The sequence below is a fragment of the Neofelis nebulosa genome, chromosome 3 (assembly GCF_028018385.1).
Source record: "Neofelis nebulosa isolate mNeoNeb1 chromosome 3, mNeoNeb1.pri, whole genome shotgun sequence".
NCBI classification, from domain to species: domain Eukaryota; kingdom Metazoa; phylum Chordata; class Mammalia; order Carnivora; family Felidae; genus Neofelis; species Neofelis nebulosa.
The window spans coordinates 1,172,469-1,197,721 of record NC_080784.1 but is presented as its reverse complement, the minus strand read 5'-3'; the positions used below and the strand labels follow the sequence as shown (position 1 = coordinate 1,197,721).

General features: G+C 43.2%; 1 protein-coding gene across 11 annotated transcripts in view; it reads right to left on the bottom strand.

Annotated features, from left to right (window-relative positions):
- FBXO25 (F-box protein 25) overlaps positions 1 to 24,211 on the bottom strand; it is a 54,296-nt gene extending 30,085 nt beyond the window's left edge. Inside the window, exons 1-2 of one of the 11 annotated variants that reach the window (XM_058719801.1) lie at positions 24,080 to 24,211; positions 13,070 to 13,210 (exon numbers count right to left, since the gene is read on the bottom strand). In XM_058719801.1, the coding sequence (XP_058575784.1) occupies positions 13,070 to 13,203 (134 nt within the window). In that variant the 5' untranslated portion in view covers positions 13,204 to 13,210; positions 24,080 to 24,211. Of the gene's footprint in view, positions 1 to 13,069; positions 13,211 to 17,250; positions 17,460 to 24,079 lie in introns of those variants that run through there. The other 10 variants (XM_058719791.1, XM_058719792.1, XM_058719797.1 and 7 more) reach the window with 10 other exon arrangements.
- Positions 24,212 to 25,253: the final 1,042 nt, after the last annotated feature.

The following is a 25,253-nucleotide window of genomic DNA, read 5'->3' as shown; positions in this document are numbered from 1 at the left end:
AACATTTTATAAACCAAAGCAAACATCACATACAAAATGTGGCCATTTTTACCCAAGCAAAACACAGTGAAGCCCTCATGCACAGTCACTAATACATGGTCCCCAGGTGGGCCTCCTTTGGCATCTCTTTCAGAATCCCAGCAGGAACTGGACGGCATGTCAGCTCCTGTCCCCGATGCACCACACTCTGCTCTAACAGCTGCTAATTACTGTTTTCCCTTACACATCGATTCATCAGAGGTTGCCTATTAAACTCAGCTTTTTATCCACACATTTTCCAAAACAGATCAAGGGTTATAGTATCTTCTCCTGCTAGCCAAACACCCACATTTACTCATCTATCTATTTAAAGTCACTTTATTACATCAGATTATTAGTCTGTCTTACAAAAAGAGATTTTAAAAGAAAAAGTTCAATTTATTTAAGAAATGATGAAAAGCTGGGGCGCCTGGGTGGCTCAGTCGGTTAAGCCTCTGACTCTTGATTTCAGCTCAGGTCATGATCTCATGGTTTGTGAGTTCAAGCCCCACGTCAGGCTCTGCGCTGACAGCTCAAAGCCTGCTTGGGATTCACACTTTCTCCCTCTCTCTGCCCCTCCTCTGCTCAGGTGCTCTCTTTCTCTCAAAATAAATAAATAAACATTTAAAAAAACAAAAAGAAATGATGAAAAACTGTTTTCAGTTTTTAGCAACAATATTGCTAAATCTCGCACCCAACACCCTCAAGGACTGTTGAGGAAGGCGTGTTCCGTGGAGCACACTGGGCAGGCGGGAGCCTTTCAGCCTCACGGTTCGCCCAGCAAGGAGAAGCCCCAGCCTGCACACACCACGTGCTCTTGCGAAGGAAACACGGTCTCTCAGAAGTTCAGAGTGGAGCTCCCTGAGCAGGGTGCTCAGGCAGTCCAGCTCCCGCGGCTGCAATGTGGGTGGGGCAGTGCCCTCTGGCCCTGACACCTGCACACAGTGCTGACCATCACCTCCTGCCTGCTGTCCACCTGACAGACAGACTCACCAGCACTGGTGGTGATATCCATACAGCTACGAACCCGATCAATTCCTCTCAAGTTCAGAACGTGTGTCCATAACACATGATGCAGAGATGACAGCAATTCTGTGCCAAGGGAGCACATCCCTGGAACAGGTTCAGGAGACAAACTCAGTGAGCCACACACCTATTATCTAGGTAAACCGACTCTCAGGGTCAAGGCCACAGTGAAATTTATGAACGTGCACCAACACAGGAAATAGTGGGCCCAGAAGCTTAGTGAGGAATCCACTACAGAATCTAGTACAGAGTGGATTGTTAGAGACCAACAGGACCAGAGAGGCAGAGGCAAACAGCTGTTGAGCAAATTAGATGTATTTATGTGTAGAACTACAGCACAGCGTGTATGGTTATCTCAGTGTAGACAGAGAACCACCACGAAAAGTGTGGCAGAGGGGACAGGGAGCGGGGACAGAGGTCAGTAGCTAACTGCAGTTATCAGTTACCGTAGGAGCCAACAGTCAGCATTCAGAACAGAAGGAACCAAGGGTACAATATAAAGGTGTTACTGTAAAGGTGAAAATGAGGGGGGAAAACCTTCCCCAATACTGAAAGAGTAAAGGCGACACTAGATGACAGGCTCTTTGTTGTGTGTGTAGGGAAGACTGTACACAGGCACCGAGATACACACACAGTTACATCTGAAACACTGAGAACTTAAACCAGACAGCAGGAAGTGTGCAGGGCGCAGCCATCAGAAGGACGAGAGCTCTGGATCGGCCCACAGAACAAAATCAAATGCAAATACTGAATACGAGAAACACATCTATGAAAAGATGGTGAAAAACAGAATTTATGGGTCCCAAGAAAAACAACTGTCAAGGGAAATTATAGCATAAAATACAGATATTGATAAAAAAAAAACTTAATGAGAGTAAATAATTTGAACGTACAATTCAAAAAGCTAGGAAAAGAATTACTAAAGATAAAAGCAAATACCAGTAAGTAGAAAAAAATGGTGGCACTAAAAAATAAATCCAAAGCTAGTTCTCTAGAGAAGACAATCAGCAAGATATACCACAAGATAGCTTATCAGAAAAATAAGAGTACAAATACTTAAATTACAGAATGAGAAGAAAATTACAAATGCAAACAGAAAATTTTAAAACCTGTGAAGGACTATTTTATAAAACACTGTAAATTAGTTACAAGAAATAAAACTGATATTTTTTTATTGGTGTCTTACTAAACTTATATTTTTAAAAAACTATCAGATTTTTTTCCCTTAGAAGTAGGGCAGGTAATTATATGGGGCACCTGGGTGGCTCAGTAGGTTAAGCGTCCGACTTCGGCTCAGGTCACGATCTCGCGGTATGTGAGTTCGAGCCCCGCGTCGGGCTCTGTGCTGACTGCTCAGAGCCTGGAGCCTGTTTCAGATTCTGTGTCTCCCTCTCTCTCTGACCCTCCCCGTTCATGCTCTGTCTCTCTGTCTCAAAAATAAATAAATGTTAAAAAAAAAAAAATTAAAAAAAAAAAAAGTAGGGCAGGTAATTAAAGTCTACTTAAGAAGCAGCAGCAAGGAAGAAAAAGAAGACAGTTGTGAACAAGAATAGTAACAAGGGAGAGCATCTCATCCTGATACTAAAACCCATCATAAAACCTCATGAAAACTGCCTCTGGTCTAGTTCAAGATGGCAACACAGGAGGACTCTGCACTCAATGCCTCCCTTGGATATATCGAATCTGTGACACAGAGAACAATTTCCCCTGGGGGTGGGGGGGGGGGAGGCTGAGTAAGTCTCAACACATGGAATGAACGAGAAAAAACCTATATGGAAGCAGGTGGGCGAGGCTGAGATACGTCACTGTAAACCCCACCCCCAGCACAGGGACACACAATGAGGAGGGAACTCACAACCCTAAGCCTGTCCTGAGGAGCAAAGGATTTGAAACTGACATTGGGAACCCCAATTTTTACAGCCTGCACCTGAGAGACAAGCCCTCAAAATGTCTAGCTTTGAATGCCAACAGGGCTCAATCCATGGACACAAGGTTGTAGCTAACAGAGGAATGGCTCTCAAAGAGCTCCAATGTGCAGACTCTCCCACCCTGGGGCCCAGCACAGGCGCAGCTGGCTAGAAAGTGCCCAGACTTTCTGTGAACGAGGCTCATGTGCTTTTTTATAAGGCACTGGCCTGGGGGGGCAGGGACATAACTTAACACACATCTCGAGGCCTACTGATCCACTCTCCAGAGACAGAAGCTGGCGGGCGACATCTCTGTGCTCTCCTGCCTCACGTTAGGTCTGGAAAGGAGCCTGTACACTCATCAGACATGCTATTTGCTGTGCTCCCGCCCCAGAGGCACCCCTAGATCTTCTGGCTCTGGGTAGCCAGCATGGCTCAAGCTGGGGGCTCACAGGACCAGATATATTTGCCTACTCTACAAACTGCTGCCCAAGGGGCTGGCCTCCCATCGATCAGAATCAATGTGCTGGTTGAGATCCTCCCCTTTGGAACAATGACTGGTCTTGACGCACTCAACTACTGGGAGCCATTAAGAATAAAGCAGGCTGGCTGCCTGCACAATCACAAAGATGTGAGAGGTGATCAAGACTGAGGGCAGGGTTGACCGAGAAGCTGCAACTCCTACATAAGACCAACCCTTCCAGCCTGGGAGAGGTGGCGGTTTCCTCTAATGCATAAAACTCACACAGAGAGTCCAGCAAAATGAAGAAACAGAGTTATATGTTTGAAACCAAAGAACAAGATAAAACCTAAGGAAATCTTAGTACCACAAAGATAAGTAACTTACCTGATACAAGAGTTCAAAATAATGGTCATAAAGATTCTCCCTGAGCTTGGAGGAAAAATGAAGAAAGAATCTCAAGAAAGAAACAGAAATATACAAAAGTACTTAGAAATCCAGAGCTAAAGAACACAATAACTGAATGGAAAAATACAGCAGACTAAAGGAAAGCAGAAGAAAGAATGAGTGAACTCTGAAGACAGGGCAATAGAACTCCCCCAATCAGAGAAGCAAAAAAGGTAAAAGAATGAAAAAGAATTAAGAGAGCTTAAGGGAAGTGGACCAACATTCTCATTACAGGGAGAACAGAGAGAAAAAGGGCAAAAAAGTTAAGGAAACAATGGCTAGGGGTACCAGGTAGCTCAGCTGGTTAAATGTCCAACTCGATCTCAGCTCAGGTCTTGATCTCAGGGTCATGAGTTCAAGCCCCACATTGGGATCCGTGCTAGGCGTGGAGCCTACTTAAAAAAAAAGAAAAAGAAAAAGAAACAATGGCTGAAAACCTCCTTACTCTGGGAACAGAAACAGACATCCAGACCCAGGAAGCCCAGAGAGTTCCAGCAAGATGAATTCAAAGAGATCCATACTAAGACACATTGTAATTCAACTGTCAAAACTTAAGGACAGGGAAAGAATTTTAAAAACAGCAAGAGAAAAACAACTGGTTGTATATAAGAAAACCCTGTAAGACTCCCACAGACTTTTCAGTGGAAACTTCGCAGGCTGGAAGGAGGGGCATGATGTATTCAAAGTGCTGGAAGAAAAAAACGCCAACTGAGATTACCGTACCCTGCACAGCTGTCCTGTAGAACTGAGGCGAGATGGTTTCCTAGGTAAGCAGGACTTACAGAAGCTCATCACACTAGATGAGCCTTACAAGAAGTGCCTGAGGGACTTCTTCAAAATAGGGGGAGGGGGAGAGGGGGAGAGGGAGAGGGAGACACAAAGGAATGATTCCAAACTCCGTTTTAGAGGTTAGCAGTGCTTTCATACCAAATTGGACATGAACAGCATGAGAGAAGAAACTTACAGGTTCATATGCCTGATGAATATAGATGCAAAACCCTTAATCAAATATTAGCAAAGCAAATCAACATAACATTAGAAGCATTATACACTATGATCAAATGGGTTTATTCCAGGGATTCAAAGACGGTTCAACATCTGCACATCAATGTGATATACTACATTAACAAAAGGAAGAAAAATCATATGATCAACATAACAGATGCACAAAAATCATTTGACAAAATTCGACAAACATTTAGGACAAAAACTCTCAGGAGGGTACAGATGAACCTACCTCAACATAATAAAGGCCATATATGACAAGCCCACAGCTAACATCATACTCAATGAAGAGCTGAAAGCTTCTCCTCTAAGACCAGGAGCAAGACAAGGATAGCCACCACTTCTGCCACTTTTAGTCAACATTAGACTGGAAGTCCTTTCTAATTTTGGAAGAAAAGAAATAGAAAGCATTCAAATTGTAAAGAAAGAAGTAAAACCATCATTATTTCCTGGTAACATGATCTTATACATAGAAAACCCTGAAGACTCCATCAAAAGACCATTAGAATAAATGAGGTCAGAAAAATGTAGGATACAAATATATAAAAATCTATGTTTTCTAACACTAATAAGGAACTCTCAAGAAGATAAATTTAAAAATTCAGTAAACAGCTTCATTTACAATTAATTGTGCCAAAAAGAATAAAATACCTAGACATAAATTTAACCTAGGAGATTAAAGACTTGTACACAGAAAACCACAAGACATTGATGAAATAAGCTGGAGATGACATGTAAATGGAAAGATATTCCATGTTCATGGACAGGTACAATTAATATTGTTAAAATGTCCATACCTGAAAGCAATCTACAGAATATAATCCCTATAGAAATTCCAATGACATTTCTCAAAGAAATAAACAATCCTAACATTTATATATAACCACAAAAGACCCCAAATATCCAAACCAATCTTAAGAAGTACAAAACTGTGGGGCGCCTGGGTGGTGCAGTCGGTTAAGCGTCCGACTTCAGCCAGGTCACGATCTCGCGGTCCATGAGTTCGAGCCCCGTGTCAGGCTCTGGGCTGATGGCTCGGAGCCTGGAGCCTGTTTCTGATTCTGTGTCTCCCTCTCTCTCTGCCCCTCCCCCGTTCATGCTCTGTCTCTCTCTGTCCCAAAAATAAATAAAAAACGTTGGAAAAAAAAAAAAAAAAAAGAAGTACAAAGCTGGAAGCATCATGCTCCCTGATTTCATACTATGTTATAAAACTATACTAATCAGAACAAAATAGTATAAGTAAATAAAGATGGTCATGGGTCAATGGAACAGAACAGAGTGTAGAAAAAACCCACACATACATGGTCAATAAATTTAAGACAAAGGAGCCAAGAATATCCAATGGGGAAAGGACAGTCCCTTCAGTAAATGGTGCTGGGAAAACTGGACAGCAACATGCAAGGAGGAGGAAGCTGGACCACTTTCTCACCCCATTCACAAAAATTAACCCAAAACGGATTGAAGAATCAAATGCAAGACCTGAAACTATAAAACTTCTAGAAGAAAACAACAGGCAGTAAACTCCTTGACAGTCATCTTGGAAATGATTTTTTTGGGTTTGACACCAAAAAGCAAAAGTAAACCAGTGGGTCATATCAAAACAAAAAGCTTCTGCAGAGAAAACCATCAACAAAATAAAAAGACAACCTTCCAAATGGGAGAAAATATTTGCAAATCATGTATCTGATAAGAGGTTAATATAAAAAAGTGTTTTTAAAAACTCATTCAGTAAAAGAAAAGAAAAAAGAAAAAAAAGAGAAAAGAAAGAAAGAAAAAGAAAAAAAGGCCAAACAATCCAATTTAAAAAGGAGCAGAGAATGGGGATGGACATTCTTCCAAAGAAGACACACAGATGCCAACAGACATATTACAAGGTGCTCAGTATAGCAGTAATCGGGGAGATTCCGCTCAAAACCACAATCAGAGACCACCGCACACCTGTCAGATTGTCTAGTATCAAAAAGGCAAATAGCAAGTGTTGGCGAGGACCTGGAGAAAAGAGAGCCTTCATGCACGGTTGGTGGAGGTGCGAACTGGCGCAGCCACTGTGGAAAACAGTGTGGACACTTCTCAAAATATTAAAAATAGATACCCTATGATCCAGCAATTCCACTTCTGGTTTTGTTTCCAAGAAAACACCAATTTGAAGAGACGTGTGCACCCGTATATTCAGTGCAGCATTACTTACAACAGCCAAGACATGGAAGCAGCCTGAGTGTCCACTGACTGGAGATGATGTGTGCACGTGTACACATATACACATACATACATGCACATATGCACATACACACTGGAATATCATTCAGCCATAAAAAAGAAATCTGGCCATTTGTGACAACAAAAAAATAAAAAATAAAGTCCTGCTCCAACGAAACCAAACTCAGGTATTGTGGAGCCTGAAGCTTATAAAAATTTAGGAATCTTAAGAAAAAGAAAATATTTATGTTAAATTTTAAAAACATAATCACAAAATACACATTCTGAAAAGGTCACAAATACTACAAAACACAAAAACAAAACACATTCCAACTACATCCGCTAGATTAAATGATAAAAACCAAACTCCAGCTGGCATTCACCAAAGGGGAACCTTCTTACTGTCAGAAGCAGGAAAATGTAGGCCTGATCCTACTGAGGACTCACACAAGGTCACAAGGACCTGTCTTTCAGCTCCGCTGCCAGCGGGGACAGCTCTGCTCCCCAACTCCACGGGGTCGCCAACTCCTAGCAGCTCGGCTCCCATCATCACAATGCTGAGTCTAGCAAGTGGGGGTTGGGACTTCACCAAGAGCTCAAACAGTCCAGAACCCACACCTTCTGGCTGCACCTGGCTGAAGCCAGTCACTATGCCAGGACACAGTATGTGCTGGCTGCTCAGCTGTGCTCACCTAATCCACAATATACAAACATCTGTTGTGTTTCCATATATTAATAACAAGATACCAAAAGGAAAAATTAAGACAGCAATCCCAATTATAATTGCACCGAAAAGAATAGCTAAGAACAAATTTAATCGAGGAGGTCAAAGACACGTATGCTGAAAACTAAAGGACGCTAAAAAAAAAAAAAAAAAAAAAAAAAAAAAAAAATACAAAAACTGAAGAAGACACAAATAAATGGAAAGACATGCTGTGTTCACAGACTGAAAGAACTAATATTGTTAGCATGTCCACACTACCCAAAACAATCTACAGATTCAACACAATCCCTATCAAAAGTCCAAAGGCACATTTCACAGAAGCAGAACAAATAACCCTAACATATATGGAACCATAAAAGATTGTGAATAACCAAAGCTATCCTGAGAAAGAAAAACAAAGCTGGGGGCATCATGTACCCTGATTTCAAACTATATCACAAAGCTGTAATACTCAATACAGCGTTGGCATAAAAGGCATGCAAATGAACAGAACAGAACAGAGTATGCAGAAATGGATCCTCCTATATGTGGTCAATTAATTCAGAATGATGGAGTCAAGAGTGGGGAAAGAAGAGGCTCCTTAGTAAATGGTGTTGGGGAAGTGGACACCTTCATGCAAAAGAAGGGTACTGGATCACTACCTTACCCCCCCCCAAGATTAAGTCACAATGGATTAAAGACTTGAACGTAAGACCCGAAACCATAAAACTCCTGGAAGAAAACATAGGGGTGAGCTTCTGGATATTCACTGGTCTGGGTGACAATTTTTAATCTGACACCAAAAGCACGGGCAACAAAAGCAAAAATAAACAAGTGGAACACATCAAACTAAAAAGCTGTACATACGGGTGCCCAGGAGGCTCAGTCAGTTGAGCGTCTGACTCTTGATTTTGGCTCAAGTCATGATCTCTCAGTCATGGGATCGAGTGTGCAACCTGCTTAAGATTCTTTCCCTGGGGCGCCTGGTGGCTCAGTTGGTTAAGTATGACTTCAAGCACCAGAGGATCTCCTGAATTCTCTATCCATCTTCGTGATCAGAGACCCATTTGGCATTCTCGTAGGGGAACCAAAAATATGGCCTCTTTCCTTTTTCCTTGGTGGGGGACCCACAACTGAACTGGTATTTTCAGTAGAGTTGACAATACTTTCTGTGGAGCCCCAAATTTACGATGCCTGCCACTGCTATGTCCACTGAGAAGCAAATGACCAAAATAAACCTTAAATTATTGAAACTGAGGTTTGAAACAACGCTCAATGAGATGTCAATAAAAATAATGCAATGAAAAGGTTTAATAAACTAAACGCAAAGGGAGAAGATGCTAGAAATGTCACTGTTAAGGCAGAGCTAAGCCCCACATAGCTGCCCCCCCCACCCCCCCGCCACCACCACACTTCAGCCTCACAGGAGCACTGCCTTCTCTCAGAGGCCTCCTCAAAGCCTGCAGCTACTAAGCACGGTGCAATCTGATGGGAAAGGCTACCAATTCTCAAAGACACAGTATCCGGACCCTCCTCTGCAATACCTTCCTTTGCAAAAATCCTACAAGATCTGTCACCAAATGTCACACTGAGTAGCAACAACACCCTGGTGGGGGGACCGAGCCAGATGAGGACTTAGTATGGTTCTCCCCAAGCCAAAGGCTCACGGTGTATCTGGGGGCTGCTCCCTTTTCTCCTCATCCAGTCTGTTGCCTACTATCTTGTTGACCATGTTCCCCACCATCCGACTGCATGGACAGTGCCCTGGGCACATGCGCATCCTCCCTCCACTAGAATCCCAAACTGGGTATCCCGTCGTCACTGTGTGGCCCAGCCCACCCACCCTCTCTTGTGCATCTACAGGGGAGTGAAGAAACCTCCCCAGGAGGGTGCAAGATGAAGTACCCTGCCGTACAAGACTCTGTACGCTCCACACATCTTTTAAGGGAAGAATGAGGCATGCAAAATAGAGGTGAATGTTCACTCCATCATCAACCTCCACAGTATCACGAATGTTGCTTGAAAAAGCAGCTTAGTCAGGATTCAAAGTATGAACGGGTCAGCCCTACCTGAATTAACCCTGTTGAACCAAGTAATTTCTTACCTACATGCTCAACTTTTAATCCTAAAATGAGGCAAAAAGAGAGCAAGGGGATATTTAAAGGTCTTGTATTCTCATGCCCATTATAAAACATTTTACAAAGCTGGTTAGAATCTTGAGTGTGTAAATTATTTTTACTAGCTTTGAAAGCCCATCTTCAACCAAAGAATTGGGAATGCTGTTTTTCACAGACATTCAGAGGAAGAGGTAATTTTCCTCAGCAATTTGAAATGGTGGTTACATATGGTTTTATTTTCTGCAAATTTTAGTTCAAAGTTAAATTGCTTTTTCTTCCAGGGTAAGAAAAATATCAGACACTGGCTATATAGTTCTGGGTCATCTGTGGCCTCTCCCCACAGGTTAGGATATGCATTTTTGTGGAAATGGGCAAAAGGAGGAGAACAAAGAAAAAAAAGAGTAGGAAAAAGGGCAACCAGAAGATGTAAAGGACAGACAGTTAACTCATTCCGCCTTCACTTCACCCAACGAATAAAGCCCTGTCTCAATAAGAACAGCTGGATAGGTTTCGATGGCGCAGAGAAGCATCGGTCAGCAAAGCTTACTATTTCAAAGGATTTTTAAATGAAGTTTGAATGGGAGTGGGTGAGGGGAGAGTTTACAGGGAAGAGGGTGAGGGAGACAGGTGGAAACGGAGTTTATCACGTAAAGAAACATAGCTTGAGTGGATTTTCGCTAACTTTGTGTATATACAGAAAAATGTGTGGGAATGTGTGGGGAAAAATACACAAGGAAGAAAAGACAAACTCATGCAAATTCCTTAGAGTAGAAGTGGCAGTAACATCGTATTTCACACCTGACAGCTTTTTCAGTCTGACATTTCCCAGACACTTTACCCATCCTAAAATGGTGACTTCTGGAGTCTCCACATTTAACAGTAGGTCATGAGGAGTCCATGCAAACATCAACCATTTCCACATGTATTCAACCAACCTTGTATTTAAATAATTTGCTACGAAAACTGGAAGACAAAAAATAACTTAAAATTCACAGCTGTGTGACATTATCTAATACTGATAGCATGCATAATTACCAATCTTATATAAAATTTACATTCATCAAGATTAAATAAAATTCAGAATGGAAGAGAAATGCCACAATATATACATGTTACCTTTACTATAATTATAATCTGAAATATATCCTATAATTTGAATATAGTCAAATACTGCAAACCAGTGTCTAATCTAAAGCACTACATTTCTGTCAGAAAATCAGACAGGCTGAAGTGAAAAATAAACTATTGGGACTACATCAAAATAAAAAGCTTCTCTACGGCAAAGGAAACAATCAGCAAAACTAAAAGACAACATACAGAATAGGAAAAGATATTTGCAAATGACATATCCGATAAAGGGTTAGTATCCAAAATACATAAAGAACTTCTACAACTCAATACCCCAAAAAACAAAAAATGGGCAGAAAACATTTCTCCAAAGAGAGCATACAAATGACCCACAGACACATGAAAAGATGCTCAACATCGCTCATCATCAGAAAAATGCAAATCAAAACCACAATGAGATATCACCTCACACACCTGTCAGAACAGTTAAAATCAACAACACCAGAAAGAACAAGTGCTGGTTAAGGATGCAGAGAAAGGGGAACCCTCGTGCACTGCTGGTGGGAATGAAAACTGGTGCAGCCACTCTGGAAAACGGTATGGAGGTTCCTCAAAAAGTTAAAAAGAGAACTACCCTACAACCCAGCAATTGCATTACTGGGTATTTACCCAAAAAATGTAAAAGCACTAACTCACAGGGATACATGCACCCTTTGTTTATTGTAGCATCAGTTACAAGAGCCAAGATATGGAAGCAGCCCAAGTGTCCACTGACCAATGAATGGATGAAGGAGAAGTGGTGTATACATAACGGAATATCACTCAGCCATAAAAAGAATGAAATCTTGCCATTTTCAATGACGTGGATGGAGCTAGAGCACATTATGCTGAGCAAAATAAGTCAAAGACAAATACCAAATGACTTCATTCACATGTGGAATTTAAGAAACAAAGATGAGCAAGGGGAAAAAAAAGTGGCAAAGCTAAGAAACAGACTCTTACCTATAAAGAACAAACTCATGGTCACCAGAGGGGGAGACAGGTGGGCAATGGGTGAAATAGGGGATAGGGATTAATGAGTACACGTCTCATGATGAAAAAAAATAAAATGATTTCTTAAAAATGAAAATCAGATGTCCTCCCTGTTAAAAATACAGAGTTGGTAATCATGCAAATGCAAAATTAAAATATACAGTGAAACTGAGGTGGCTGGGTGACTCAGTTGGTTGAGTGTCCGAATTCAGCTCAGGTCATGATCTTGCGGTTTGTGGGTTCGAGCCCGGCATCGGGCTCTGTACTGACATCTCAGAGCCTGGAGCCTGCTTTGGATTGTGTCTCCCTCTCTCCCTGCCCCTCCCCCACTCACGCTCTGTCTCTCTCTCAAAAACAAACATTAAAAACAATTTTTTTAAAATATATACCGTAAAATCAATTACTAGATCCATAACACCTTGAAGAAAGAAGCCCTGAGATCTTCCTAATCCTTCGGATGTTCAAATTGCATTTGTGGTAGAGACTGCTAGTCACCATCCCCGCTTCTGTGTTCACACCATCTCTGAGGTTTATCTGAACACACAGCTGTGCATCAGAGAGACCACGCCCCCTAGTTCCCATGCATCTCATGCTCCAGCCAAGATGTGAGCAAATGTGACACACGCATCCTGCTCCTCTCCTGCCCTGCTGACTGGACCATAGGTGCTGTGGGCGATACGCCCTCTTCAACTGTGCAGAAGGGCCAGCAGAGCACCAGCACAGAATGTCTTTCCATCCCTGAGCAGAGTCACTACACCAACTCAGGATTTCCAGGGAGAGAAACAGACTTCCTGTCTTGTGCAAGCCACTGTCATCGGGAGTCTCGGATACATGCTGCCAAGACCGTATCTTCATTTCCTGAGCTCCTCAGCTATAACGTGGGGTCGATAGTAATCCTGTTTCCTCAGATTACTGTAAAGGTTACCTGTTTTACATAGAAGAGAGCAGCATCTGTTGGTGGGCACTACACAGTCTACTGTGTGTCTGGGCAAACTCAGCCAGAGTACAAGTTATGGAGCTTTTCTGGGACTTCAAAAATAGAAACCATAAATGTTAGGCAGGCAGATGGCGTGGCTCTGGTATAACTTACATGCTGTGACTCAGGTTGCGCTGGTTATTCTCTCTCTCAAGTTCCCGACTCCAGGATTCACATCTCTTCCATCCATCTTCTGTTTTAATCCAGCTCCATCCAGGAGATCTCCAGTCCTGACCCAAAAATGGCATAGTTCCCCTGTAAAAGAATTTATGTTAAGAATTTATGTAATTAGCAAGTTTCCTTTCATTCAGAACGTTTTAATGTTTATTTTTGAGAAAGAGAACATGTGCACACACACGTGCACACAAGTGGGGGAGGGGCAGAGAGCGAGAGAGACAGAATCAGAGGCAGGATCCAGGCTCTGAGCTGTCAATGCAGGGTTTGAACCCATGAACTGTGAGATCATGACCTGAAGCTGAAGTCAGATGCTCAACCAACTGAGTCACCCAGGTGCCCCTCATTTTTAAAAAAATGTTTATTTTGAAAGAGCAGAGGGGAGGGACAGAGAGAGAGAGAGAGAGAGAGAGAGAGAGAGAGAGAGAGAGAGAGAATATCCCAAGCAGGCTTTGTGCTGTGTAACACAGGGCTTGATGTCACAAATCAAAGATCATGACTTGAGTTGATATGAAAAGTCAGGATGCTTGACCAACTTGAGCCACCCAGGCGCCCTGAGAGCATTCACTGATTCTAAAGAATAAAGCTCTTAATATTTAAATGTCTGCATGTGCCTTAAATGCTGGCTAGACACAGGGGAGCAAAGAGGACACAGTACCTCAGTTGCACCAAAATGATAAGAAGGGCTACGTATTGGTGGACGCACTAGCCCAACATTGCATCTGTCAGGAAAGGTTTACCTGAGGGGCCATCTCAGCTGGGACCTGGAGAACAAGTAGGGGTCAAGGAGTGAGGAAGAACGGGAGCATTACAGCAAACAGAAAAACCCTCTCCACCAGAAATTAGAAGCAACGTAACACAAGACATATTTGTGTTCAGCGCTGTATGTGCGTCAACCTGGTTGCAGCTCACAGTAGGACAGCAAGCATAGGGAGCTGTGAGAAGGGAGACTGGAGCAGTGCCCAAGTCAGAGGACTGGACTTTCCTGCAAGGGCAGCGAGGGGCCAAGAAAGGAACTTCCGCAGGTACACAATTCGATTAGACCCAAGTGTTACAAAAGCCTCAGGGTCCCACTGTGAGGACGGAGGTCGGGGGACACGTGGCGGGAAGAAGAGTTAGGACTGGCAGCTACGGAATACAAGCCTTTACGAGGTGCAAGAGGAGGGCTGCAGAAGACACAGATGCTAGAAGCACTTAGGAGGCAGGGTCACCAGCAATCAAGGCCTTGTTTGTCTTGCTCTCTGACACTAAGGGGACCAGCTACCACACGCTCAGCTATGCCCGGGAGAGGCCCGTGGGGCACGGAGCAACCCCAGGCTGGCTGCACGTGTCAGGGGAAGTCAGAGAGACAGATCTGAGTTTGTTGAACCTGCCTCTGAGATAAGGAATAAAGAAAGAAGAGACATTAATTTCAGTTTTGGACAGGCCTGTCAGATCTACTGAGTCCGTGGCGACAGGACAGCACTATACTAGAATCCGCGTATAAGGACCCAAGTATAAAAATCATGACCTTCAGGGCACCTCGGTGGCTCAGTCGGTTAAGTGTCCGACTCCTGGTTTCGGCTCAGGTCATGATTCCACAGTTCATAAGTTTGAGCCCCACATTGGGCTCTATGCTGACAGCATGGAGCCTGCTTGGGGTTCTCTTTCTGCCCCTCCCCTGCTGGCTCTCTCAAAATAAATAACTTTATAACTTGGTGACAAAAAGAGCTCAAATACTAGCTTTTCCATTGCCCAGACTTGCCTTCCTGTGGCTCAGTGCTTCTCAACCCTCACTGTGCGTTAACCTAACAGTCTTAGAAGCTTTTAGAAAATACAAGTGCTTGGCTTCATTCCAGACAATTAAATACAAGTATTTGTGTGTGACAGGTAAGTGCATTTTTTTTTAACAATGCCAGGCATGCAAGGGAGCTCAACAAACATTGAATGGATGCATATACAGATCCATCGCTCAGAAGAGAGAATAAGGCTGGAGAACACAATAGGAAAACCGTCAGCATTCAGGTAGTCAAAGCCATAGGAATGATACCTAGAGATGTTTCCCCCACAGAGAATAACAGTGGGAAAAAAACAGAGGCAAGGGAAAAACTCTAAGGGACAATGACATTTAAGAAACAAGCAGATAAAGATGAGCCAAGAAAGGAAATTGAAAAGGAAGAGCCTAAGAGGTAGGCGGTAGGGAGCAGGAAGACAAGAGAAGAATGTATTTCAAATGATTGGCAGAAAGGAAAACATTATTAACAAGCTAGTATGGTAAAAATTCAAAAGTGTATGTTGAATTTAGCTACAAAAACATAACTGATAGCTCAACCAAAAATAGTTTCAATAGAATAATGTATTATGTTAATCTCAAGTCCAAAGTAGACTTGGAGCATTTCTCTAATGTACAGTATTTCTAACAGAGTACCTGAGTGATAAAAGTTTTTCAAATATAATCTCCCAACTATATTATAACTAACAAAAAATAGGCTACTAGATAGACTTTGATACTGGCTTAGAAGAGACAAAAAAAGGAAAGTCCAAGTCTTCAGCAACATTGCTGGGTCAATTCTACATGCTCATTTCCCTAAATGGCATATGAAATGTTCTTGTATACCAAGAGGATCTCAAAACCCCACTCAACTTGAGCTTCCAGCAAGAACACATCTTTTATAGTCACACATTCATTCACTTAAATTCTTACTTTAGAAAGTACTTAAATATCCCTGTTTAAATACCAGCACTATTTTGGTAAGCATCATCTTGCAGACTTGTTTCAAGCTACCAACTACCCTAAAATGCAAAAGCTACCACCCATGTCTAGTCAATTCAGTTAACTAGAATCGTCTCCAATAAGTATACAATGATTTTCTAAATTTTCATGAAGCTTCAGATATAGTCCAGAGAACACTCCTAACCCAAGAAGGCAAGATGCTCTGAAACAGTTTAGTCTCATAAAACACACACGAGGGAACAATGTGTACGAGGACCATCTCTGAGATCTCTCGTTATCACAGATTTGGAAAAATCCGTGTTTAAAAAAACTAGCAACCATGCAGAATACTGCTAAACAGACCAAATATAGGGGTGCCTGGGTGGCTCAGTCGGCTCAGGTCATGATCTCACAGTTTGTGAGTTCAAGCCCCACATCAGGCTCTGTGCACAGAGCCTGCTTCAGATCCTCTGTCCCCCACCCCCTCTCTGCCCTTACCCCACTCTTTCTTTCAAAGTAAACGTTTAAAAAAATAAATAAATGGGGCACCTGGGTCCTGCTTCAGATTCCAGGTCCTGCTTCAGATCCTGTGTCTCCCTCTCTCTTGCCCCTTCCCCACTCACATGCACACGCTCTCTCTTAAAAACAAATAAACATTAAAAAATAAAAAGAAAAGTGAGAAAACACAAATAATGTATGGAAATATATTTTAAAAACATAAAAAAATGTGTATGTATGTACTGAGAGAATAACTAAAAGAAATTCAAAGTAAAAATCCAGCCATCTAGGACCTCTGAAGAAAAACTAGGACATGATCTTGGCCTTAAAGCCCATGGTTAGATCTTAAGTGGAGAGACTAGGGAAAAATACCAATCCCAGAAATGGTGGGCAAAAAGAAACGAAGATGGGAATACAAGTGACACCTTTCAGAATAGTGAACAGAACAGGTCGGCTAGGAGAAAAATCTTTGGGAAGCCTGGTAGGGAGGGTGGAAAGGTGTTCAGAAGCCTTGAATATCAAAGGTGTTCAGACTTTATTCTCCAAATAAAAGTTTTTGGGCAACGTGGTGATGTGAGCAGTGTTGTTCTGAGAATGATCTGCCTGGGTCTGTGGAGAAGACGGAACGGGAGGGTGGAGGCGGAAAGCACAAGTAATCAAGCAAGAGAAAGCTCTGCCGACACCTCCACTAACACACTTTCTTAAAAGATGATGATGCACGTTGTACTTGTCTAGTTAGGCACTAGGCCCACTCACCACTTAATACACGTCTATTCAAGCCTCAAAAGCAACTTCTATCATGTTTAACCAAAGTTTTCACTGTGAAGAGTCAGCTTAGTATTCCAAGTAAGATAATCGACTCTTTTGCAACTACCTCTGCGAGCAATGAATGGTTAGCCTGAATATTTCACACGTAGGTGTTTGTACTTACAGGGATTGGAAGGAATGAAATGCAGCTACATAAAAAACGGTACATTTCTGGGGCGCCTGGGTGGCTCAGTCGGTTGAGCGGCAGACTTCGGCTCACATCATGATCTCGTGGTTCGTGAGTTCAAGCCCTACATCGGGCTCACTGCTGACAGTGTGGAGCCTGCTTCAGATTCCCTGTCCCTCTCTCTGCCCCTCCTCCACTGGTGCCCTCTCAAAAATAAAACATTTTTAAAAAATAGTACATTTCCAAGGTTTTTATTTTCAACACCGAGGAAAAGATTTGTTCCGCTGTAGACATGAGGATTCCAGAGATTTGACATATTATCTTCTTTGGGTCACAATGAAGCTTCATTTTAAGGTGTAATCCTATACAGTTCATGAACTAAAGCATACTCTGGAAGAAGACTTATTAGAAACAACAAAAAGCCATCAGGGAAAAAGCAAGAAGCAAAATGGACAAGAAGCAATGTGAAAGGTCTGGTACCAAATTTTCAAAAATACTCCCAACTTGAGCCATCTAAATTTGCAGATCAGAACTACTACTAAACTTCTGGAATGATGAACCCATCACTTTTGACGGAAATAGATTTATCTGTCTTGCTAAAGACCTGAATTGCTACACCTTAATAAATTTTAACTAAAATCACATTTGTTTTAAAAATTTCAAACACAAAAATAAAAGCAAAACTTACTCCTGAAAATTATTAAGCACGTAAGAGCAGCTACTCAGAGGCGGCTACTCTGTCGTGAAGTAGCTGGTTCAATTTGCAATTTTATGCACAGGTCATGCTAACGGATGTCAGAGAGCATAGGGGCTGAACTCTCAAAAATCTTCACTTCATCTCTATTGCACACAGCAGGGCGTGGGGGTGGAAACTCCCAACATGGGAGTCAGGTCAAACCCAGAAAGGTCTTCCTCTAAGCATTTTCCTTTTCTTAACTAATGATACAATAGCAATGTGTATTAGATCTTAGCATGAGTTAGGCATTCCTATGATCAACTTACCTGCATTACCTCAGCCCTCACACTGCTATCACACTTCTATCTCACACTTCTGTCTAAAAGCTAGAAAATGTTGCCATCCCCCTTTCTACAGGCTTAATTCTCCATTTTACAGATGAAGAAACTGAGGCACAACATCTGGCGGAGCTGGGAGTTACATTCCTACAGTTTCATTCCATGGTCTATGCTCTATGCCTGCATGTTTAAATTTTTTTTTTTTCAACGTTTTTTATTTATTTTTGGGACAGAGAGAGACAGAGCATGAACGGGGGAGGGGCAGAGAGAGAGGGAGACACAGAATCGGAAGCAGGCTCCAGGCTCCGAGCCGTCAGCCCAGAGCCTGACGCGGGGCTCGAACTCACGGACCGCGAGATCGTGACCTGGCTGAAGTCGGCCGCTTAACCGACTGTGCCACCCAGGCGCCCCTATGACCGGCATGTTTCTAAAAAAAATTTTTTTAATGTTTATTTTTGAGAGAGAGAAAGAGAGCGCGTGCACGTGCGCGAGTGGGGGAGGGGCAGAGAGAGAGAGGAAGACACAGACTCCAAAGCAGGCTCCAGGCTCTGAGCTGTCAGCACAGAGCGCAACGCAGGGCTCGAACTCACAAACCATGAGATCATGACCTGAGCCGAAGCCGGACGCTCAACCGACTGAGCCACCAGGCACCCCATATGCCTGCACGTTTGTGACAGCAATTCATGAGCACCCTGTGAAAACAAAGGTCATAAAACTGTGGTTTGTTGTTGTTTTTTTTTTTTTTTACTGTTACCTTATATAGATCATATCTGGCGCTGTATGCAAAAGTAATGAGTGATCTAAATATAAAAACACTCAGGAAAACATACCAGCCTTGTAAAAGGCTACATGTACCTCACTGTTTGTCTTAAGTTAGGTGAAAAGGAACCACAGGAAGGGGTACTCACAGCCCTTATTAAGTTCATCCTCCAGACAGTGAAAGCTGTTCTGTGCAGAGCTCAAGGCAATGCTACACATACTATACTCAGGTAAGAAAATCACAGACAATAGCAAAGCAGTTCCACAGTCAAGGAAAATAGCTGGCAAGCGAGTTTCTTTTCCCCTTATTTCTTAGGTCTTAACATAAATTTTGAGTAAACTTCCATTGTTCCGCATCAAGAAAGACTGGTCATCAATTTCACAAGCACTTGATCTCTTTCACTACTTTCTTATCCTTACAAGATTTCCAAATAATTTAGAGCCAAACATGAACACGGCTTATAAGCATGGAAGAACTTGATGCCGAAAGAACATCAAGAGATGGTGAGCAGTGGATTGAGAATCAGAAATGGGATTTACTGTAACAAGGCCTGAGTGAGGATCACAGAGGCTTCCAAGAAACAGAGACCAGGAAATAAAGAGGGAAACTAAAAAGGAAGAGGAGTATGAATTCTTAGGTAAGAATGCGAAAACGTGTATTCTGATTAGGGATGGAGGTTACAGATTTGGAAAAGGCAAGAAATGAGGGTTTCCAGAGAAAAGAACAGATTCTTAAGAACATCCTACTAAAGAATGAATGGGCGAACCAAGAAGTTAAAGAGGAAATTAAAAAGTATATGGAAGTCAATGAAACTGATAACACCACAACCCAAAACCTCTGGGACACAGCAAAGGTGGTCATAAGAGGAAAGTATATAGTAATCCAGGCCTTCCTAAAGAACGAAGAAAGATCTCAGATACACAAACTAACCTTATGCCTTAAGGAGCTAGAAAAAGAATAGCAAATAAAACCCAAAACCAGCAGAAGACAGGAAATAATAAAGATTAGAGCAGAAATTAATGCTATCGAAGCCAAAAAAAAAAAAAAAAAAAAAAGAAAAACCAAAACAAAACAGAACAGATCGATGAAACCAGAAGCTGGTTCTTTGAAAGAATTAACAAAATTGATAAACCACTAGCCACTTTGATCAAGAAGAAAAAAGAAAAGACCCAAATAAATAAAATCAAGAATGAAAGAGGAGAGATCACAACCAACACAGCAGAAATAAAAACAATAAGAGAATATTATGAGCAATTATATGCCAATAAAATGGGCAATCTGGAAGAAACAGACAAATTCCCAGAAACATATACACTACCAAAACTGAAACAGGAAGAAATAGAAAATTTGAACAGACCCATAACCAGTAAGGAAATCAAATTAGTAATCAAAAATCTGCCAAAAAACAAGAGTCCAGGGCCGGATGGCTTTCCAGGGGAATTCTACCAAACATTTAAGGAAGAGTTAACATCTATTCTCTTGAAGGTGTTCCAAAAAATAGAAATGGAAGGAAAACTTCCAAAATCTTTCTATGAAGCCAGCATTACCTTGATTCCAAACCAGACAGAGACCCCACTAAAGAGGAGGACAATAGACCAATTTCCCTGATGAACATGGATGCAAAAATCCTCAACAAGATATTAGCCAACCAGATCCAATAATACATTAAAAAAAATATTTCACCACGACCAAGTGGGATTTCTACCTGGGATGCAGGGCTGGTTCAATACCTGCAAAACAACGCAATTCATCACATCAATAGAAGAAAAGACAAGAACCATATGATCCTCTCAATAGATGCAAAGAAAGCATTTGACAAAATACAGCATCCTTTCTTGATAAAAACCCTCAAGAAAGTAGGGATAGAAGGAGCATACCTTGAGATCACAAAAGCCATACATGAACAACCCAACACTAATATCATCCTCAGTGGGGAAAAACAGAGCTTTCCCCCTAAGGTTCCCCCCCCTAAGAAACAAGACAGGGATGTCTACTCTCGCCACTGTTATTCAACATAGTATTGGAAGTCTTAGCCTCTGCAATCAGACAACACAAAGCAAGAAAAGGCATCCAAATCAGCCAGAAGGAAGTCAAACTTGGACTCTTCACAGATGACATGGTACTCTATATGGAAAACCCAAAAGGTTCCACCAAAAACCTGCTAGAATTGATTCACGAATTCAGCAAAGTTGCAGGATATAAAATCAACACACAGAAATCAGTTACATTGCTATACACCAACAATGAAGTGACAGAAAGAGAAATCAAGGAATGGATCCCATTTACAGTTGCACAAAAAACCATAAAATACCTAGGAATAAATCTAACCAAAGAGGTGAAAAATCCGTACGCTGAAAACTATAGAAAGCTTATGAAAGAAATTAAAGAAGACACAAAAAAATGGAAAAAGATTCCATGCTCCTGGATAGGGAGAACAAATATTGTTAAAAGGTCGATACTATCCAAGGCAATCTACATATTCAATGCAATCCCTATCAAAATAATAACAGCATTCTTCATAGAGCTAGAACAAATAATCCTAAAATTTGTATGGAACCAGAAAAGTCCCCGAATAGCCAAAGCAATCTTGAAAAAGAAAACCAGGGGCGCCTGGGTGGCGCAGTCGGTTAAGCGTCCGACTTCAGCCAGGTCACGATCTCGCGGTCCGTGAGTTCGAGCCCCGCGTCGGGCTCTGGGCTGATGGCTCAGAGCCTGGAGCCTGTTTCCGATTCTGTGTCTCCTTCTCTCTCTGCCCCTCCCCCGTTCATGCTCTGTCTCTCTCTGTCCCAAAAATAAATAAAAAAATTAAAAAAAAAAAAAAAGAAAAAGAAAAAGAAAACCAAAGCAGGAGGCATCACAATCCCAGACTTCAAGCTATACTACAAAGCCGTCATCATCAAGACGGTATGGGACTGGCACAACAACAGACACTCAGATCAATGGAACAGAATAGAGAACCCAGAAATGGACCCACAAACGTATGGCCAACTAATCTTTGACAAAGCAGGAAAGAATATCCCATGGAATACAGACAGTCTCTTCAGCAAGTGGTGCTGGGAACACTGGACAGCGACATGCAGAAGAACGAACCTGGACCACTTCCTTACATCATACACAAAAATAAACTCAAAATGGATGAAAGACCTCAATGTCAGACAGGAAGCCATCAAAATCCTCAAGGAGAAAGCAGGCAAAAACCACTTTGATCTTGGCCACAGCAACTTCTTACTCAACACGTCTCCAGAGGCAAGGGAAACAAAAGCAAAAATGAACTACTGGGACCTCATCAAAATAGCTTCTGCACAGTGAAGGAAACAATCAGCAAAACTAAAAGGCAACTGACGGAATGGGAAGAGATTTTGCAAATGACATATCAGATAAAGGGTTAGTATCCAAAATCTACAAAGAACTTATCAAACTCAGCATCCAGAGAACAATCCAGGGAAGAAATGGGCAAAATACATGAATAGACACTTCTCCAAAGAAGACATCCAGATGGCCAACCGACACATGAAAAAAATGCTCAACATTACTCATCAGGGAAATACAAATCAAAACCACAAGGAGATACCAGCTGACACCTGTCAGAATGGCTAACATTAACAACTCAGGCAACAACACATGTTGACGAGGATGCGGAGAAAGAGGATCTCTTTTGCATCGTTGGTGGGAATGCAAGCTGGTGCAGCCACTCTGGAAAACAGTATGGAGCTTCCTCAAAAAACTAAAAATAGAGGGGCGCCTGGGTGGCTCAGTCGGTTAAGCGTCCGACTTCGGCTCAGGTCATGATCTCACAGTCCGTGAGTTCAAGCCCCACGTCGGGCTCTGTGCTGACAGCTCAGAGCCTGGAGCCTGCTTCGGATTCTGTGTCTCCCTCTCTCTCTGACCCTCCCCCGTTCATTCTCTGTCTCAAAAATAAATATTTAAAAAAAATTTTTTTTTAAAAACTAAAGATAGAACTACCCTACGACCCAGCAATTGCACTACTAGGCATTTATCCAAGGGATCCAGGTTTCAAGGGGACACATGCACCCCCCATGTTTATAGCAGCACTATCAACAATAGCCAAAGTATGGAAAGAGCCCAGATGTCCACTGATGGATGAATGGATAAAGAAGATGTGGTAGATATATTCAATGGAGTATTACCCGGCAATCAAAAAGAATGAAATCTTGTCATTTGCAACTACGTCGATGGAACTGGAAGGTATTATGCTAAGTGAAATTAGAGAAAGACAAAAATCATATGACTTCACTCATATGGACTTTAAGAGACAAAACAGATGAACACAAGGGAAAGGAAAAAAAAACAGGGAGGGGGAGAAAACAGAAGAGACTCATAAATATGGAGAACAAATTGAGGGCTGCTGGAAGGGTCGTGGGAGGGGGGATGGGCTAAATGGGTAAGGGGCACTACGGAATCTACTCCTGAAATCATTGTTGCACTATATGCTAACTCATTTAGATGTAGTTTTTAAAAAATAAAAAAATAAAACAAGTTAAAAAAAAAAAAAAAAAGGAAAGAACGGATTCTTCAGATGCGTGAGTTTTCAGAGTCTGAATAGGCCCACAGAGAGCAGTGGAATACAGCAGGAAGGGTCCAAACGGAGTTCACAGTGAAGAGGAGGACGCAAAGCCCAGGCGTCAGCTGAGAGCGCAGGGAGTCAGGCACTGAGAGGATGCCAGAGCCACGGACGAGGACAGGGGACCGAGGACCGCGCAGCAGGCGAGGCGCGGTGTAGACGAGGGCAGGGGACCCAAGACCGCGCAGCAGGTGCGGTGCGGAAAAGGAGCGCAGGGAGCAGGGGGTATCTCTGGGAGGAGAGGCACGGGGCCACCGGCTCCAAGACACGGAGGAACCCCGGGAACAGCTGAGAAGGCGGGGACGCGGCAGGGGACGCGCAGACCCCGAGGGAGGCGCCCCCAGCGGGGGAGCGCTGGGCGCGGCGGAATCGCTGGCATGCGGGGTGGGCGGCGGGCAAGGGAGGCCGCGCCGCGCAACGGAGGACCGCCTCTGTTCCCCACCCGGCGCGCCGAGGGTCCCCAACCCTACCTGGCGCGGGGCGGGCTGGGGGGCGGGGGGTCGCCGTCCCCACCAGGAGCGCAGACGCCCTCCGTCCCCACCTGACGGCCGAGCGGAGGTTTATTGCCGGAAGTCGTCCACCGCCTACTGGGGAGCGCTGACAAGAAGCCCCGCCCCGGGCCGCGCTGATTGGCAGGTGCGGCTCCGCGTGGCCGTGTTGCTACCCGGCTCCCCGAGGCCGAGCCGCGCGCGTGCGCAGTGGGCACCGCCGCCGCCTTTCTGCGCGTGCTCAGTGGGTGCAGCTGGTCTGCAGACCCCCGCGGGCGTGGCGCGGCGTCCCCGCGTGGGAGGGCGCGCGTGCTTCCTGTGCGCGCTCCTGAGGGTGCAGCAGAGAGGGGCTGGGAGGACCGGCTCGCGGAGGGTACCCGGGACTTACCCGCCGTCTGCTCCAGTTTCCAACCGCTGCTCTCCCGGAAACGCCTCAATGTCAGAAATGCACTTTACATTTGCCCCCAGCCTCTGGCGCGCCAGTTACCTTTTGTACTTAAGCCTTATTAAGGCTGAAGCATTTTCCGTTTATAGACGATTTACGGTATTGAGATCTTTCAGGAAGGGTGGAGACGCCCCGGAGGGCCTTCTTGCACCTGTGGGCTTTTCCAATCACTAAACAAGAACGTTGGTGTTGGTGGAAGGGGAGGAAAGAGGAAGGCCGGCGAGTCAGGTGGCTGAGCTGGGTCCCAGCCAGACTTCGGAGGCTTGCAGGCAGGAATGGCTAGTGATGAGCTGTGGCAATGAATAAGGCTTCAGCACCCTGTGTCTCATTTTCCCAGAAGTAAAACAAGATTTAAATGACTTAACAGAAAACACTTGAAACCATGCCTGGCATACAGTGAGCAATAAATAGGTACTTGATTTTAGTATTTGCCTTTATAAAATGTTTTTATATTTGGAACACATTGCAGCAAGCATATACTAGGTATTCAGATCTTGGAAAAATACTTTTGTAAATTATTTGATGTGCTTGTTACAGTAGCATTCTTTGACTATGCAGTTTTAAAATAATGTAAAAGTGATTATGGCCCTGGGCGCCTGGGTGGCTCAGTCAGTTAAGCTTTGGACTCTTGGTTTCTACTCAGTTCCTGAGTTCCAGACCCGCATCAGGCTCTGGACCGATAGTGTGGAGCCTGCTTGGGATTCATTCATT